Genomic DNA, 16,749 nt, shown 5'->3' on the forward strand with positions numbered 1-16,749 from the left:
AATTTTTATCTGGCTCCCTCACTAGGGTAAAATCTCCTCGAGAAGAGGATTTCTGTTTCTTGCTTCAGTCGTAGGCTCCCAAGCATTTAGTTCAGTAAATAGCATGGGTCGATCAACCCCAGGTCGATCGACGACTGACAGATCTGTAGGGGTAGAGGACTGTTATGGGGGAGCGAGGGGGCTGTGGATGAAGTAGTAGGTTGGAGGGTTCCGGTCAGAGAGTAGCAGGTTCAGAGTCGATGAGGTTTGAAATGACAGCTTGGGTGGGCTTCAGATGGTGAGCCGAGAAAACCATCGCCAAAGGACAGCACACCACGTGGGGCCACCCAAAGACGACTGCCGAGCGGGATCTTTCTAAGACGGCTGACAAGCCGGGGCAATGTCAGAGGATGGATGACACGGGCACACTGTCGGGGCAGGTGAGGGCAGCACCGGAGCCTACGTGACCCCATCCAGGTAGTACTGAGAAACCTCCCAGTCCCACAGGCATCTCTCTTCTTCTCCCTCCACTACCACAGCGTCCCGCTGCTGACCCCGGACCCCTACCTGGGTCGGGCCGAGTGGGACCACAGCTGGGAGCCTAATGAGATACCAGAACCGTGACACCTAGTGGAGTCCAGCCCCCCGCCGGCAGCATCTGCCCTAACTGGCTGCCAGGAGCAGCATGTTTGACTGGTGGCTTTGTGTCTCTCCCCGCCCCAGACTGTAAGCTCGTTGTGGGCAGGGAAGGTGTCTGTTTAGTGTTATGTTGTACTCTCCCAAGCGCTTAGCACAGCGCTCCGCCCACAGAAAGCACTCGATAAATACGAGCGAGTGAATGCGGAGGTGTGAATGGGGCTTAGGTAAGTGAGGTGGAGACTCGGGGAACTCACCCCCGACGGTTCCGATTTTGACCACTAAGTAGTTGGTAAGGACACCTATGATTATGGTCTTCATTAACCGCTTTCTGGGTGTGACAACGCTGGGGCAGATCCCAGATAATCAGATTTGACCCAGCCTCCGCCCCGCGAAGGGCTGACGATCCGAAAGAACGGGAAGGGTAGGTATCCCGACCTTTCCGTTCCGGAGTTATCTCGTTGGTAAAATGGGGCCGAGCCGGGACTAGAATCCGGTCCTCTTGACTCCCAGCCCCGGCCCTTTTCCGCTCGATTATACAAGACCCGATGTACGCAGTGAGGCGGAGTAGGCCGGAGCGCAAAGACCCGTTGTTGGGAAAAGTAGCGGTGGGGGTCGGTCAATTGGTAACGTGGGGTTGTAGTGGGTGGGAGAGGCTTCTCTTCTCCCCCTCCTTCCTCCCATCCCTCCCACGTCCTCTCCCCCTCCCTCCTCCCGTCCCTCTCTCGTCCTCTCCCCCGCTCTTTCCCGCTCTTTCTGGTGGCCCCGCCCCCTCCCCCCGGGCTCCCCCCAGGTATCCCGCCTGTCCTGCCACCCACTGCGCATGATCGGTCTCCCCCTCACAGACGGTTAACCCTCCCGGCGCAGTCATGCGGGGAGGACCGTCTCGGGGGCGGTGGGAGGCGCGGTCAAGGGCCTAATGGGGAACAACGGGAGGCGTGTAGCTAAAGGCCGAAGGGACCAAATGCGTTTCAGGCCGGAGCCGGGGGGTGATTCCGACACGGGCAGGAGGGGCGAGGAGGAGGAGAGGGCCGACTTGACTGACTGGCGACGTGCAAGGAGGGTCATCGACGCCCCCCGCCCCGCTTTGGCTCTATTCACACAAGCACCGCCTCTTCCTTTCCCCCCCGGCTGGGTCTCCTTCCCGTGTAGCGGGCGGTACGTCAGTGCACTTTGCCTCCCCGCAAGCACTCCGCCTCCTCCGTCGCTCCTCCCACCCTCCCCGGTACCTCTTGGACCGAAGGAGGCGGCTGTGGCCGAGGCGGCGGCGGCGGCGGTGGCGGCAGATCCCTCCTCAGCCATGGATCTGTGAGGTAGCACATGGCGGCCGCAGCAGCCATGAGCCTGCCTCCGACTCACACAACTCCCCCCTAGACGCCGCCGTCCGCCCGGCTCTGCCCGAAACAAGCAGCCCGCCCGCTTGCCCACTGCCGTCGCCGCGAAAATCTCCAGCTTCTTCCCCGGCCAGCCCAGCTTCCCCTCTACTGCCTCACTAGTCGCTCGCCCCCAGCAACTCCGAGGAGGGTGGGCGAGGGAGTGCCCGGTCCCCTTTAAGCCGCCGCCCGCCCTCCCGCCAATCGGGCCCGGGAAGCGAAGGGAAGCGGGGAGTGAGGAGCTCCGGCGAAGGCTCGCCGTCCCGAATCCGGCCTTACGATATCCCCGCAGCACCGTCACCATGGGAGTGCAGGGCTTCCAGGACTACATTGAGAAGCACTGCCCGAGCGCCGTAGTGCCCGTGGAGCTGCAGAAGCTGGCCCGGGGGAGTCTGGTGGGCGGCGGCCGCCAGCGGCCCCCCCAGACCCCGCTGCGCCTCCTCATTGATGCCGACAACTGCCTGCACCGCCTCTACGGCGGCTTCTACACGGACTGGGTGAGCGGTGGCCAGTGGAACCACATGCTGGGCTACCTGGCGGCCCTCGCCAAGGCTTGCTTCAACGGCAATATCGAGCTCTTCGTATTCTTCAACGGGGCCCTGGAGAAGGCCCGGCTGCACGAGTGGGTGAAACGTCAGGGCAACGAACGGCAGACGGCCCAGCAGATCGTCAGCCACGTCCAGAACAAGGGCACCCCGCCACCCAAAGTCTGGTTCCTGCCCCCCGTCTGCATGGCCCACTGCATCCGACTAGCTCTCATCCGCTTCCACATTAAGGTGAGGCACCCGCCCCCTCGTCCCCATTCTCGGTGGGGGACGCCGGGCCCCGGCAGCGGCACCCCCTTGGAGCCCCCGTTTCTTACGCCCCCTCTCCGAATCGACCCCCCTCCTTCGCTCCCGGGTATCCGCTGCCTTGGCATCAGAGCGCCCCCATCGCAGCCGTGGCATCAGTGCACCGTCTCTTCCTTCCTTTCCTTTCCTTCCCCCGCCTCCCCTGCCCCCCCTCCCTTCCCCCTTGCAACGCGCCCCTCATTCCTTGGCACCAGAGCGCCCTCTTCTCATCTCCCCTGGCATCGTTGCCCCGTCCGATTCTCCCACCCCGTGGCATCGACGTTTTCTCTTTCAACCCCGCCCGCCGCCTCCTTTCACTGTATTACGCCTCTCCAGCCCCCAACTGCTCCTTTCTAGGGAAATTCCCCGAACGAGTTGGAGATGCAGCGTCCTCAAATGTCCGGCCGAACGCAGTGACGGCGGCGCTTCTCCCCAATGTCCGCTTCATGTCTTTACCTAGTTTAGAGAGACGGAGGGAGGTTGGGGGTGGAAGAAATCACGCCCCTTCCTTTCCTTCTCAGATCCGCAAAATGTCGTCAAAATTGGCGGTGCTAGGGGAGGGGAGAGGAGAGGCTCAGCAAGTTCCCAGGCGATACGGCCTTTCTGTTCGAAACCATCGAAGTTTCCCCTCCTAGTAGGGCTAAGACGTGCTTTGGCCTACGGGACTTCTAAGAGTTGGTCCTGAAATGAAGCTACCCAGCTTCCTGAAAGATAGCAAGATAGTGTGTTTCTCGTAGGCGCCGAGATTGGTTTTCTCTCTCTCTCTCTCTCTCTTTTTTTTTTAAAGAACCCCAAACCCTCCCTGTCCTTCATCTCCGTATACTTTTTCTTTTTATTGCATTTGGTTCGTAAAGTACAGGTTTCGCCCGTAGCATTTTCGTTTGTGGCGAGGTCTTATTTTGTTGTAGCTCAAGCTTTGTTTTTTGTTCTCTTCGGGGGTGCCTTTTGAATCCACGTATTTTTTGACTTGAACGGGAGCCCTTACTAAGTAGTAAGTAAATCCCAGTTTAAAATCGACCACAGTGCAGCGTCATGTACAATTTTTTCTGCCCCCTCCCCCACTCCCCTCCATCTTGAAGAGATGGTCCGGCTTTCTGTGATATTTAGTAAATACTATGATCATTTCTTCAGGAATTTCGGTTGCTACATTACTATCATCAACAGGTTCCGTATTGATGAAAGAGGGTAATTTGTAATCCCGTCGAATGAAGTCACTTCCCAGGGCCAAAATGTAGACGCTACACCGAGATAAACTAAGGCTGATCATTTGTTGAGATGAGAATAAATGTCGAAGAACTTACTGTAGAATATTTGGAGTACAATATCGCTTCTGGTTTGCATTTTCAGCTAATGTAGTTTAAATTGAGTTTTCAAGATTAAAAAAAATTGATTTAGTGTTAAGACGTGTTTTTGTTACTCTTAGCAGTTGGCAATTCCATAAACACGTTTTACATGTTTGTGTCATTCCAGATACTTTGCTAATCCTTTCGGTTAAAATAACATCCAGGTAAAATGGTAGAATATTAATTTTATTTTCTTAGGTGAAAGAGGTTGTGGTGTATACTGCCAGGAATCATTTTGAAATCATGTACGCAAAAAAAGTATTATACAGTTCAGGCATACTTTTCCTGCACAGTTAAGTGACCTTCAGAGTTGTGCACCGTTCAGTAATCAGAGCTTAACATTATCAGGCTTCCTACTGTCCCTTTGGCAGATTACACCATAGCTGTAACTGGGCCAAAGGATAACTTTAGAAAGCAGGAGTTCTTGTAAAGATTATATGTAAATTCTAAGAGTTGGTTCTTTAAAAGAAAATTAGGTAGGCATATATATGCATATATAGATCTATGTATTTCTCTTTGTATATATACACACACACACACACACACACACACACACACACACACAGAGTCAATCTTGGGGTTTTTTTGTCGAGGTGAGGAATAAAAGAAAAGCCGTTCTTTATTTCTATTGAAACTTCTATTTAACTCGGTTTGGGGGAATCTTCACATTTCGGAATAACTGCTTCTATAAAATGCATGATGATAGTTCAGCCTACAGTGATAGAGGAAGTCCCTCCCCATGGTCATCTGTAATTGGTGAAAAAATGTTTTTTAAGTTTCTGGGTCGATGGTCGATGTTGGAAGGATTGATTGGTTTACAGATAGAGCAAATGTACAGTGTGGCTTTATTGTCACTGAATTGGCGTGAGTGTAGTTCTAATCTAGTAGGCTTATATTTTTTGGCTTTAAACCTGAAGCACCTAATAGATGTGATCTGCATACCTCTTAAATTAGAAATGTGCAGAAGCTAGTTTTACTCTAGCTGGGGCTTCAAAACGCAAGGACAATTTAACGTGATGTAGATTCCTTTTTTATGGTAGCAGCATTTTCCTTCTTTACCTCTCTCAGCCATTCATCTTTGTGTATATACTGCAAGAGTGCCCAGATGCATAACTTTAAACTTGCCAAATATGAGGCTCAATATGTCTAATGATTATAATTTTTAGGAATTCGCTTAGATCTGTTTCCCTCGACTGCCAAATACCAGAGAGTTTAGGAATTTGATCATGGTGTGACTTCAATTAGGAACAAAATTAAAAGGCTAATCTTACAGGTAAGTACAAAAAAATGATTAGCCTGCTCTCCCATAAGGTTATGGTTTTGTTTTGTTTTTTGTCTTTTCTAGCTGTCTGTCACAAATTGTTCCTGGCCTTAAGTAACCACCTGCAATGTTAGGCTAAGTGTCCTAATTACTAGATCCCTCTCTCCCCCCACTTAAAATATTCATTATCATTCATATATAGCTATTCAGGCCCACCCCACAGTACAACAGGTTTATATTTTTTGAAAATGTGGTTGTTTGGTAAATGGTTGTGTTGTGGGATAGGCTTGTTCATAGATTTACATGGAGTTATGGGCAGAGAACGTGTCTGCCGATTCTTTAGTATGATACTCTTCCGAGCACTTAATACACTGCTCTGCACATAGTAAGCAGGCAGTAGGTACCATTGATTGGTTTAGGTTCTCTTCCAGTACCAGCCTCAACGTGACAGCTAAGTCATACAGGTAAGTGAAAATTACACTTTCAGTCCTTCCCTGAGAAGCAGTGGAAAGAGCGTAGGCCTGGGAGTCTGAAAGGAAGGGAGTCAGAGGACCTGGGTTCTAATTCCGGCCGAGCAAGTTGTCCGCTTTGGGTCCTTAGGCAAGTCACTTCTCTGGGCCTCAGTTTTGTCATCTATAAAAATGGGGATTAATCATATTCCCTCCTAACCTAGACCGTGTGGTCATAACCTAGGCATACCCTAAGCCATGCAAATTTGAGTAGCTCTTGCAGAGTATGGTTTTCTACCCACTTTTAGAGGAAGTATTCTTTGATCTAATTGAAAAATTCACTTTTCATTGCCAGGAAAATTGTATTTGGTATATTAGTGGTATTTATTGAATGCTTACTGCAAGGCACTGTACTAAATGCTTGGGAAAGTAATAGTAATAATTATAATTGTGGTAGTAAGCGCTTACTATGTGCCAGGCACTGTTCTAAGCACTGGGGTAGATACAAGATAATTGGGTTGGACACAGTCCCTGTCCTGCATGGGGCTCATAGTCTTAATCCCCATTTTACACATTTAGGGAACTGAGGCATAGAGAAGTTAAGTGACTTGCCCAAGGTCACAGCAGACAAGGGGCAGTGCCAGGATTAGAACCCAGGTCCTTCTGACTCCCAGGCCTATGCTCGGTCCACTAGGCTAATAAGCAAACCCATGTTCTTTGCTTACAAGGAGTTTACCGTCTAAAAGGAAGCTACAGGCAACAATTTGTTGCCGAGGAATCAAACTAAAGCCATTATCTAGTTTTGTATGGCTTGCTTTGTCATAACTTTTTACTTTTTAATAGTAATCTAACTAGGAACCTGATAGTTGAATCTTATTTACCTTAAAATCTTAACAAAATTTAATTATCCATTTGCTCATGTATGAAATAATATTTGTTTTGCATTCGTAGGGCCAAGACAATTCCTTTTGAACTAAAGTCAATTAATGGCTAGAATGTAAATTTCTTGTTGGCAGGTAATGTGTCTTGTGGGAAGTAGCATGGTGTAGTGGATAGAGCACGGGCCTGGGAGTCAGAAGGTCATGAGTTTTAATCCCTGCTCTGCCAGTTGTCTGCTGGGGGGCCTTGGGCAAGTTAGTTCACTTCTCTGTGCCTCAGTTATCTCATCTGTAAAATGGGGATTAAGATCGTGAGCCTTATGCGGGACTGGGACTGTGTCCACATGATTTGCTTGTATCCACCCCAGCGCTTCCACTGGGAAGTGTCTGGGACATAGTAAGTCCTTAAGTCCTTAACAAATACCGTTATTGTTATGGTTCTATTGTACTTTCCAAGAGCTTACTATAGTATTTTGTATTCATTAGGTGTTCAAAATATACCATTATTACTTTTGAGCATCTACTGTGTGCAGAACACTCTAGTAAGCATTTGGAATTGAGAATCAAAAAAAAAAATCCCTGCCCTCAAGAGGTTTACAATCCATGAAGAAGTAATTTGAGACTTGTTTTTGTGGTTTAAATGGCTGTTTTTCTAAATGATTAAATGATTTTCTAATGAAAATTATTTTTGTTAGATGGTACACTTCCATGAAAAATTGATCTGGATTTTTTTTATTGGAAAGTAAGATTCAAGCATTCTATAAATTTTGTAAATATCATGTATACTTTAAGAAAATTGGAATTATTATTGAAAAATTGAAATTATTATTGAATTGACAGGGGTCTGCTTAGAGAAGTTCAAATGCTCCTGAACCCCATTTTGTAGTTAATGTATTCTGTTTGAATGACTTTTCTCACCCTTTGTGAAACATTTTTGAGGCATATTTACATTTTAAAATTGACTATTTATCCATAGCTTCATGTAATCATTACAGTTAATGAAATAAGCCCAAGTTTGCTGATTTTATTATAGATCCTCCCTTCGCTATACAATTTTCTCTTGCATAGCTTTTATTTAGGGCTCCAACATACATAATACTCTTCTCCTATATCAGGGGTTTCCCTGGAGGACAAGAACAAGGGGAATCTTGAATGCATAGATGTGGTTTGAGGTAGACGATTTTGGGTATTTTGAGCATTTTCACTAGGAAGTGAAATTTTACTTTGGATATTTCTCTTCCATATGTGCTTACCAAACAAGTTTTAGGAGGCATAGAACAGGTTTTCCATTATTACTAATCTTCAGAAAGTCCTATCAGAAACAGGTCTCTGCTTACATTCCTGGGAACTGTCCACACCCACAAAATGTATTGTATTAACTTGAGGAAAGTCCAAATGGTTGCCACCCTGGGAAATGATTAAGCATGTTTAGAAGGCCACAAAGAGTAAGATTCTTATGATCTGAAATCATGCTTCCAGTATGTGGATGTGCAATTGTATCAACTTTGGTGGGGGAACAGTCCCTGAGTGTTAAGATCCCCCAAAATGTACAGTGACCTTCTGATCTAATTCATGTATTTTAATTATTTTCAAATAAATCATCTTATTAATAGTTCATATTGTTGACTGAATTGGAATATGCACCTTATATATTTTGTCCTTATCAGAATTTGAATCCTTAAGTGCATTTATCTTCTCCCCTTTTAACAGAGTAGCTTAAATTCCTCCCATTTAGATTATATACTCCTTGAGGGCAGGGGTCATGTCTTTTTCTTCTATTGTAGTCTCCCAAGTGCTTAGTACAATGTTTTGCACACAGGTCTTCAGTGAAGCAGATAGATTATTCCTATTCCAGATAACTACTCTATAATAGCAAGTGGAATCCATTTGATTTGCTATTTTTCTGTTTGGTGCCATTTTAGGAAGGTCAAGCCTGTTTTGAAAATTATGGCTTTTTAATTTTTAACTCAAGACAATCATTTAAAAACACCCTAATCAAATTTAGGGGATGCTTTCATCCTGTTTAGATGTTGATGAGCCTGGGGGGAAAAAAGGAAGAAGCAAGTCACAATTTCAGCAAAGAATCATCCCTTGTTTAAAAAAAAAATAAAAACCCATTTCAAGTCAACTCATTCTATTAAAGGTATAGACAACCTTTGGAATGTGACAGAGGGTGGCATTCCAAGCCATTTTGCATGGCATGTGAGCCTTTGGCTACAGCTCAGCCTCTGCTGCCTACACCAATAGTTGATTTTGTGCCCTGTGTCACTTACCTGGACACCCCTGTCATTTCCCCTTTCCCTGTTCCTATCTCTGGCAGTAGGGCCACCAAGGAGTTCCAGGACACTGTCATGAATGGTAAAACTGCTTTGGCACAGGTGGTGGCTACATCACTTGTCCATCCACATGTGCCACTTCCTTTGTATCTTTCATGAATAAAAATTGAAAGTTTGCTCTGGTTATTAAATACTTCATGAATATACCATAACCCAATTTTGTCTGGTGCTGGGATAGATTCAAGATAAACAAATCAGATTAAATCCCACAAAGGGCTCCCAATCTAGGGGGAACAGCTATAGAAGAGAGAAATAAATTGTACCATATTACAGATAGTGGGAGCAGTTAAAATGCAAAAACAAAATTAAGGATAATGACAGGATGATGAATAGTACTTTTTTTTAATGGTATTTTAAACGCTTACTATATTGCCAGGCACTGTACCGAATGCTGGGGTAGATAATCAGGTTGTACACAGTCCATGTCCCACATGTTGATCACAGTCTTAATCACCATTTTACAGGTGAGGTAACTGAGGCACAGAGAAGTTAAGTGACTTGCCCAAGGTCATACAGCAGACAAATGGTGGAGCCAGAATTAGAACCCTGGCCCTTCTAACTCCCAGGCCTGTGCTACAATCCACCAGGCCACACTGCTATTGATAGGACTGTCCTGATGTTCCTTTCCACTCAAGCCCTAGTCTTTGTGCCAAATCACTGCAATCTCCCCTAGATTCTAATAGTTTTAAAAGCATAATGGCCTGGTCCGGGCTTCATTACATCAAGAGCGTATTTTTTTTTTTGTAGTCCAGAATTTTTGTTTAAGTACATTTGAATCTCTGTGACTTCTTTGGTTATTAAACTTTATGCAAGGTCATCTTTATTTTTAAAGATTATTTTTGCCCCTTGCCTCTAGGCTGAATAATTTTGCATTTTCAAAGGAAAAGAATTTTTTATTAAAGTCCTGACTTAAGCTGATGTTTAGATGAGTAATTGCCAGAATTGTTAGGGAAACGAACCCAAGATATGAAATTTATATTGGAGTAGAGTTACAATGTTTGTAACAAGTGGTCTTGGTTGGGAGTTTTAACCCCTAAATGAAGTTGTAAATTATGTGATTTCCAAGGAATCTTTGTCATTAAATCCTTTACTACACTGATATCTCTAGAGTACATTACTAAATCTTTTTAAGCTTGGTTAATTCTAAACTCCTTGAGGGCAGGGATCATGTCTGTAACTCTCTTGCACTGCATGTAAAAGTCCTTGGTAAATACTATTGATGATGATGTTTGCATTGGAACCCAATTTAAAAAGTGCCAGTGAAAATACCGTGATTTTTACAATAGGCCTGAATTGTATTGCTATGCCTTTATTGGCTGGCTTCTATAATTTTCATAACACCGGTGAAAACCCATGTTAGTGTCACCTGATCCTTACCATTGTGGCGATAAGTCGATTCAGATGTAGTTTTCTGATTTCTTTTCTTGATTTGCTTGACTGATGCTTTAGAGAAAAATGTTTCTTAATTTTGATCTTAACTTCGTGAAAGGTTTGGGGTTGAGGCATTGATCAGGGTCTTAAACTCATTATCCCTTTGTAGTTACTACGGCATCTGCCTCCTTGCTGACCTTCCTCCCTCCAGTCTCTCCCCACTTCAGTCCATACTTCACTCTGTTGCTTGGAAAATTTTCTAAAAAAAGTTCAGAATGTGTTTCTGTTTCCATCATTAGATATTTCCCCACTCTTCAAGAACCTCCAGTGGTTGCTCATCCACCTCTGTATCAAACAGAAACTCCTTTACCATCAGCTTTAAAGTACTCAGTCAGCTCGCCTTCTCCTATCTTACCTCTCCGATCTCCTACTACAGCCCAACTCACACATCTTGGCTCCTCTAGTGCCAGCTTACTCATTGTGCCCCAATCTCATCTATCTCGCTGCTGACCCCTCTTCCACATCTTTCCTCTGGTTTGGAACTCCCTCCCCCTCCTTAAACACCAGACCGCCATTCTTCCCACTTCAAAGCATTATTATTGGCATTTTTTATTAATGGTATTTAAGCACTATTTATTAAGTCACATCTCCTCCCAGAAGCCTTCCCTGATTTAGCCCTCTTTTCTCCAACTCCCTCTCCCTTTTATATCATCTACGTGCTTGAATCCATACCCTTTGGGCATTTGGTATTCACCTCACCCTCTGCCCCACAGCACCTAGTTACACATTTGTAAATTATTTATATTAATGTCTGTGTCCTCCTCTAGACTTTAAGCTCGTTGTGGGCAGGGAACATGTTTGGGAGGGAGAGTGACGTGCCCAGAGCGCTTTTGCGGGAGGATGAGTCGGGCAGCGGAGTGAAGAGTGGACTGGAGCGGGGAGAGAGAGGAGGAAGAGAGATCAGAGAGCGGGTTGACACAGTAATCTAGCCGGTATATTACCCTCCCAATCCTCACCTTCCCCTCTCCCGCCCAGATCTTTCCCGCTCTCTCCTCTGCCTCCTCCCCTCCTTCCCTCCCCTGCCCTAGAAACCCACTTTACCAGCGCCACCCCTCATCCCCCTCCCCTTGTGCTCCTCCCACCAAACCCCCTCCTCCCACCCCCTTCCCTTCTTTCTTCCCTGCCCACCCCCCATCCCAGTCCTCCTGTCCCACCACCACCACTCATCTCCCTCTCCCCACCCAGGTCCCCGCCATTTCATTCCCATCCAAACACTCTCTTTCCCCCGCTCCCTTCTCCCTCCCTCCTCCGCCCCCACAGCTGCTGTCAAGTGTGGCCTTTGGAATCCCCGCTCCATTATAGGTAAACTACCTTTCATCCTTGATGTTTTCCTATCCTGTCTTCTCCTCCTCCTCGCCCTTATGGGGACCTGGCTTACTCTTGAAGACACGGTCTCTTCTGCTGCTCTCTCCAGCGGAGGCCTCTCCTCCCACTCCCCTAGACTCTCCAGGAAAGGAGGAGACATAGGCTTCATTCTCGCACACCAATGCTGCTTCCGCACTATCCCTCCTCCCCCTCCCCTCTCCTTCCCCTCCTTTGAAGCCCATATTATTCGCCTCTACCACCCCCTCCATATTATTGTAGCTGTCATCTACCACCCCCCGGTCCCACCTCCAACTTCTTCAACCACCTTGACCCCTTTCTCACCTTCCTTCTCTCCTTCTCTCCTTCTCTCTGCACACTCTGATCCTCGGAGACTTCAACATCCACATGGATGTACCCGGTGACTCCTCTGCCAACCGCCTGCTATTACTCTTTGACCCTACCAACCTCCTGGTCCATTCACTCACGCACACTCACCAACTTGGTCACACCCTCGATCTCATCATCTCTTACCGCTGCAATATCACCACCTTCACCAATGCTGAAATCCCTCTCTCGGACCATAAGCTTCTCATCTGCCTCCTCTCTCACACTCTCTCCCCCTGCAAATCTGTATTACTCCCCCACAGAGACCTCCGCTCTCTTGATCCCATCCATCTCGCCCAAAGCAACTCACCCCACCTTGCCTCCATATCCTCTCTTCCCACTCTCGATGATCAGGTTACCGCTCTCAACTCCACCCTCTCTACTAATCTCAATTCACTCGCCCCCCCCCCCCCCCTTTCCCTCTGCCGCTCTCGCTCCACTAACCCGCAGTCCTGGATCTCTGTCTCTGTCTGCCTCCTTCACTCTTATGCTCGAGCTGCTGAGCGCTGCTGGCGAAGGTCCAAGCACCAAGCCAACCTTATTCACTTCAAATGTATCCTTTCCTGCCTTAACACTGCCCTCTCCTCTGCCAGGCAAAACTACTCTTCTTCCCACATTGATGCCCATGCCTGGCACCCCCGCCAATTGTTTCGGACTTTTAACTCCCTCCTCAGGCAACCTGTTCCTCCCCCTTCTACATCCCTCACCCCCAACAATCTGTTCACCTACTTCATCACGAAAATTAACACAATCAGGTCTGAGCTCTCCAAAGTGAACCCTGCCCCTTCTGCCTATTCTTGATTCTTTTTAGTTACCAACGTTTTTACGAGATGTTCTTCCCCTTGACTCTATTTATTGCCATTGTTCTTGTTCTGTCTGTCTCCCCCGATTAGACTATAAGCCCGTCAAACGGCAGGGACTGTCTCTATCTGTTGCCGACTTGTTCATTCCAAGCGCTTAGTACAGTGCTCTGCACATAGTAAGCACTCAATAAATACTATTGAATGAATGTCTACCAACTCTGCTGTACTCTCCCAAGCGTTTTATACAGTGCTCTGCACCCAGTAAGTGCTCAATAAATATCATTGAGAAAAATGACAGTGCTCTTCCATCCTAACTTGTGCTCTTCTCTGCTTGCCGCAGGTACTCGACTATCTCATCTCACCCTATTCATCACATGAGCTGAAAGCTACTGCACTATGTGCAAGCACAGAGAGCAACAGAGCTTCAGTTTTTTCATCATGTGGTGATAACATGGGTATCCCTAGAATGCCCTAATACTGAGCCAGTGGAATTGACAGGCCAGAAGTTGGTTCAAGAGCTTTAGGCCACTGGATGTTTGGAACTCTGACTTCGCTCCAATATTTTGTTGTATTCAGGCCTTTCCAAGATGGTTCTGCTTTTAAAGTTTTCCAGTGTGATGTCTTGAAAACTTTAAATCCTGATTAAAAAGCCATCATTTCCCACTTACCACCTAAGAGTTCTTCCTGTTTTTAGTAGCTAGTCCTTAAGTAATTATGAGGGTTTTACGGTACTCGACATTCAAGATTGTATGGGTTCTCTGGTACTGCTTTGGAAGAGCGTGTTAAAAGTTGAGTTTAGTCTGGGTTCCCCTGAATGTTTAATTTTGTTCAAAATGCTACTCCCATCATGAATTGATATTTTAATGACTTGGTGCTAATTATAGAATCCTAAGGCCATTCTAGTCCATCCAGTACCTTGGGACTGAATTGTACTGACATATTTTTAGAGAGGTTTTGAAAGGTTGGAGCATGCTGGATTATTGAAGGAAAGGTGAGGTTTCACTTGTCCTTAATGTGGGTAGTGTTTGCTCTTTGCTAGCTCAGAGGCAGAACCTAGTGGGGTTCTTTTTGCTCTGAGCCACCTAGCCCTTCATCCTTCTTGTTCTGGAGGATAGGAGTACTGCAACAGCCTTCTTGCTCACTTCCCTGCCTCCAGCCTCTCACCTCTCCAGTCCATACTTCACTGCTGCCTGGATCATTTTTTAGGAAATTATTCCATACAAACTCCTTCCTCAGAAGTACTTCCATCTCTGCATCAAGCAGAAACTTCTCACCATAGACTTTAAGGCACTCAATCAGCTCTTTCTCCTACCTATCTTTGCTCTTCTCCCCCTGCAACCCAACCCACACACTTTGCTCCTCTAACACCAACCACTTTAATAATGATGGCATTTGTTAAACGCTTACTATGTTCAAAGCACTGTTCTAAGTTTACCGTATCTTGAGTTCATCTCTTGCCGTCAACCCCTTGCTCACACCCTCCCTCCTTCCTGGAGCTCTCTTCCCCTTCATAAATTACAGGCCATCACTCTCCCCATCTTCAGAGCCCTGCTAAAGTCATGTCTCCTCCAAGAAACCATCCCTGACTCATCTCCTTACCAAGTTTTCCCTCCCCTCTGAGTCACCTATTCACTGTCAGTATTCCTTAAACATTTAGATATTCATCCTCCCCCCCCCCGCACCCCCCAACACTTATGCTTATGTGCACATCCTCATACTCTGTTGCTTTCCTTACCTGTAATTTATTTTATTTGTCTACCCCACTAGATGGTAAGCTTGAGGGCCGGGATCGTGGATTCATTCATTCAGTCGTATTTATTGAGGGCTTACTGTGTGCAGAGGACTGTACTAAGTGCTTGGAATGTACAATTCGGCAACAGATAGAGACAGTCCCTGCCCAACAATGGGTTTACAGTCTAAATGGGGGAGACAGACAACAAAACAAGTAGTCAGGCATCAATACCATCAAGAGAAATAGAATCATAGGTATATACACTTCATTAATAAAATAGAGAAATAATATATACAAATATGCACAAGTGCTGTGGGGAGGGGAAGGGGGAAGAGCAGAGGGAGGGAGTAGAGGGAATGGGGAGGGTAGGAGGGACACAGGGGAGGGAGGGCACAGTCTGGGAAGGCCTGGAGGAGGTGAGCTTTCAGTAGGGCTCTGAAGAGGGGAAGAGAGTTAGTTTGATGGAGGTGAGGAGGGAGGGCATTCCAGGTCAGTGGTAGGACATGGGCCAGGGGTCGACGGCAGGACAGGCAAGAATGAGGCACCGTGAGGAGATTAGCGGCAGAGGAGTCGAGGGTACAGGGTGGGCTGTAGGAGAGAAGAGAGGTGAGGTAGGAGGGGGCCAGGCGATGGAGAGCTTTGAAGCCAAGAGTGAGGAGTTTTTGTTTCATGCAAAGGTTGATAGGCAACCACTGGAGGTTTTTGAGGAGGAGAGTGACATGTCCAGAGCGTTTCTGTAGAAAGATGATCCAGGCAGCAGAATGAAATATAGACTGAAGTGGGGTGAGACAGGAGGATGGGAGATCAGAGAGGAGGCTGATGCAATAATCCAGTCGGGATATTATGAGAGCTTGTACCAGCAAGGTAGCAGTTTGGAAGGAGAGGAAAGGGCGGATCTTGGGATGTTGTGAAGGTGAGACCAGCAGGTTTTGGTGACGGATTGGATGTGTCGGGTGAATGAGAGAGCGGAGTCATGGATGACACCAAGGTTCATTCATTCATTCAATAGTATTTATTGAGGGCTTACTATGTGCAGAGCACCATACTAAGCGCTTGGAATGTACAAATTGGCAACAGATACAGTCCCTGCCCATTGATGGGTTTACAGTCTAATCGGGGGAGGTTGTGGTTGCGGGCCTGTGAGCCGGGAAGGATGGAAGGTGCTGTCCACAGTGACAGGGAAGTCAGGGAGAGGACAGGGTTTGGGAGGGAAGATAAGGAGCTCAGTGCCTATCGTGGGACAACCTGATTCCCCTGTGTCTACCCCAGCGCTTAGAACAGTGCTCGGCACATAGTAAGCGCTTAACAAATACCAACATCATCATTATCGTACTCTCCCAAGTGCTTAGGACAAAGCAGGCTCCCATGAAATACCATTGATAAAGAATACTCAGATGAAATCTCAGAACAAGATGCATGTTTGCTATGACAATGTCACTTATATGTGAAGGGGCTAATACTGTGCGTGCACCCTAGAAAACTCATATGTTGTAAATTTGATCTAATGTCAATGTTTATGGAAAGAAAAGGAAAACCTAGATCTTTGAACGTACTTTTAGTTGCCCTGAAAAAGGTAACAAATTGAAACCTATTGATATGATTTTCCTCTTTATTCCTGTTGAAGTAGTTTTGATATGTGATCTATTGAAATAACATGGCATTATGCCTGTCTAGCTGTATGGAAATGTACCCAGAAATTGAAACTGAGTGGGTAGTGGAATGGAAAAAGTAAACTTTCTGAAAACACTAACTATATTTCATTTGACATAAGTACACTTTTTTGCCCGATTCATAACAAGGTACTAACATGCTATTTAGGTCAATCAAAATAATTTCATTGTCTAGGAGAGTGGAGTTATTTTTCCTGTTAGTTTTTAACACCCTGTAAACTTTTTCAGTGGGTTAACTGTTCTCAACCTAGGCATTGTTGAATATTTGACAATCACTTCTTCCTAGTTATATTGCAACATGGTACAGAATCCTTTAGTTGTACCCTGAAGATAATTCAA

The 16,749-nt window shown here is 46.3% G+C and overlaps 1 protein-coding gene across 5 annotated transcripts in view; it reads left to right on the forward strand.

The window, feature by feature from the left end:
* The first annotated feature begins 1,918 nt into the window (after positions 1 to 1,918).
* The window catches only part of FAM120A (family with sequence similarity 120A), a 104,282-nt gene continuing 89,451 nt past the window's right edge, over positions 1,919 to 16,749 (forward strand). For 2 of the 5 annotated variants that reach the window (XM_029051010.2, XM_029051011.2), the window contains exon 1: positions 2,291 to 2,764. In XM_029051010.2, the coding sequence (XP_028906843.1) occupies positions 2,291 to 2,764 (474 nt within the window). Of the gene's footprint in view, positions 2,765 to 3,654; positions 3,810 to 5,327; positions 5,435 to 16,749 lie in introns of those variants that run through there. The other 3 variants (XM_029051014.2, XM_029051013.2, XM_029051012.2) reach the window with 3 other exon arrangements.

Source organism: Ornithorhynchus anatinus, chromosome X1 (genome assembly GCF_004115215.2).
Source record: "Ornithorhynchus anatinus isolate Pmale09 chromosome X1, mOrnAna1.pri.v4, whole genome shotgun sequence".
Classification (NCBI taxonomy): domain Eukaryota; kingdom Metazoa; phylum Chordata; class Mammalia; order Monotremata; family Ornithorhynchidae; genus Ornithorhynchus; species Ornithorhynchus anatinus.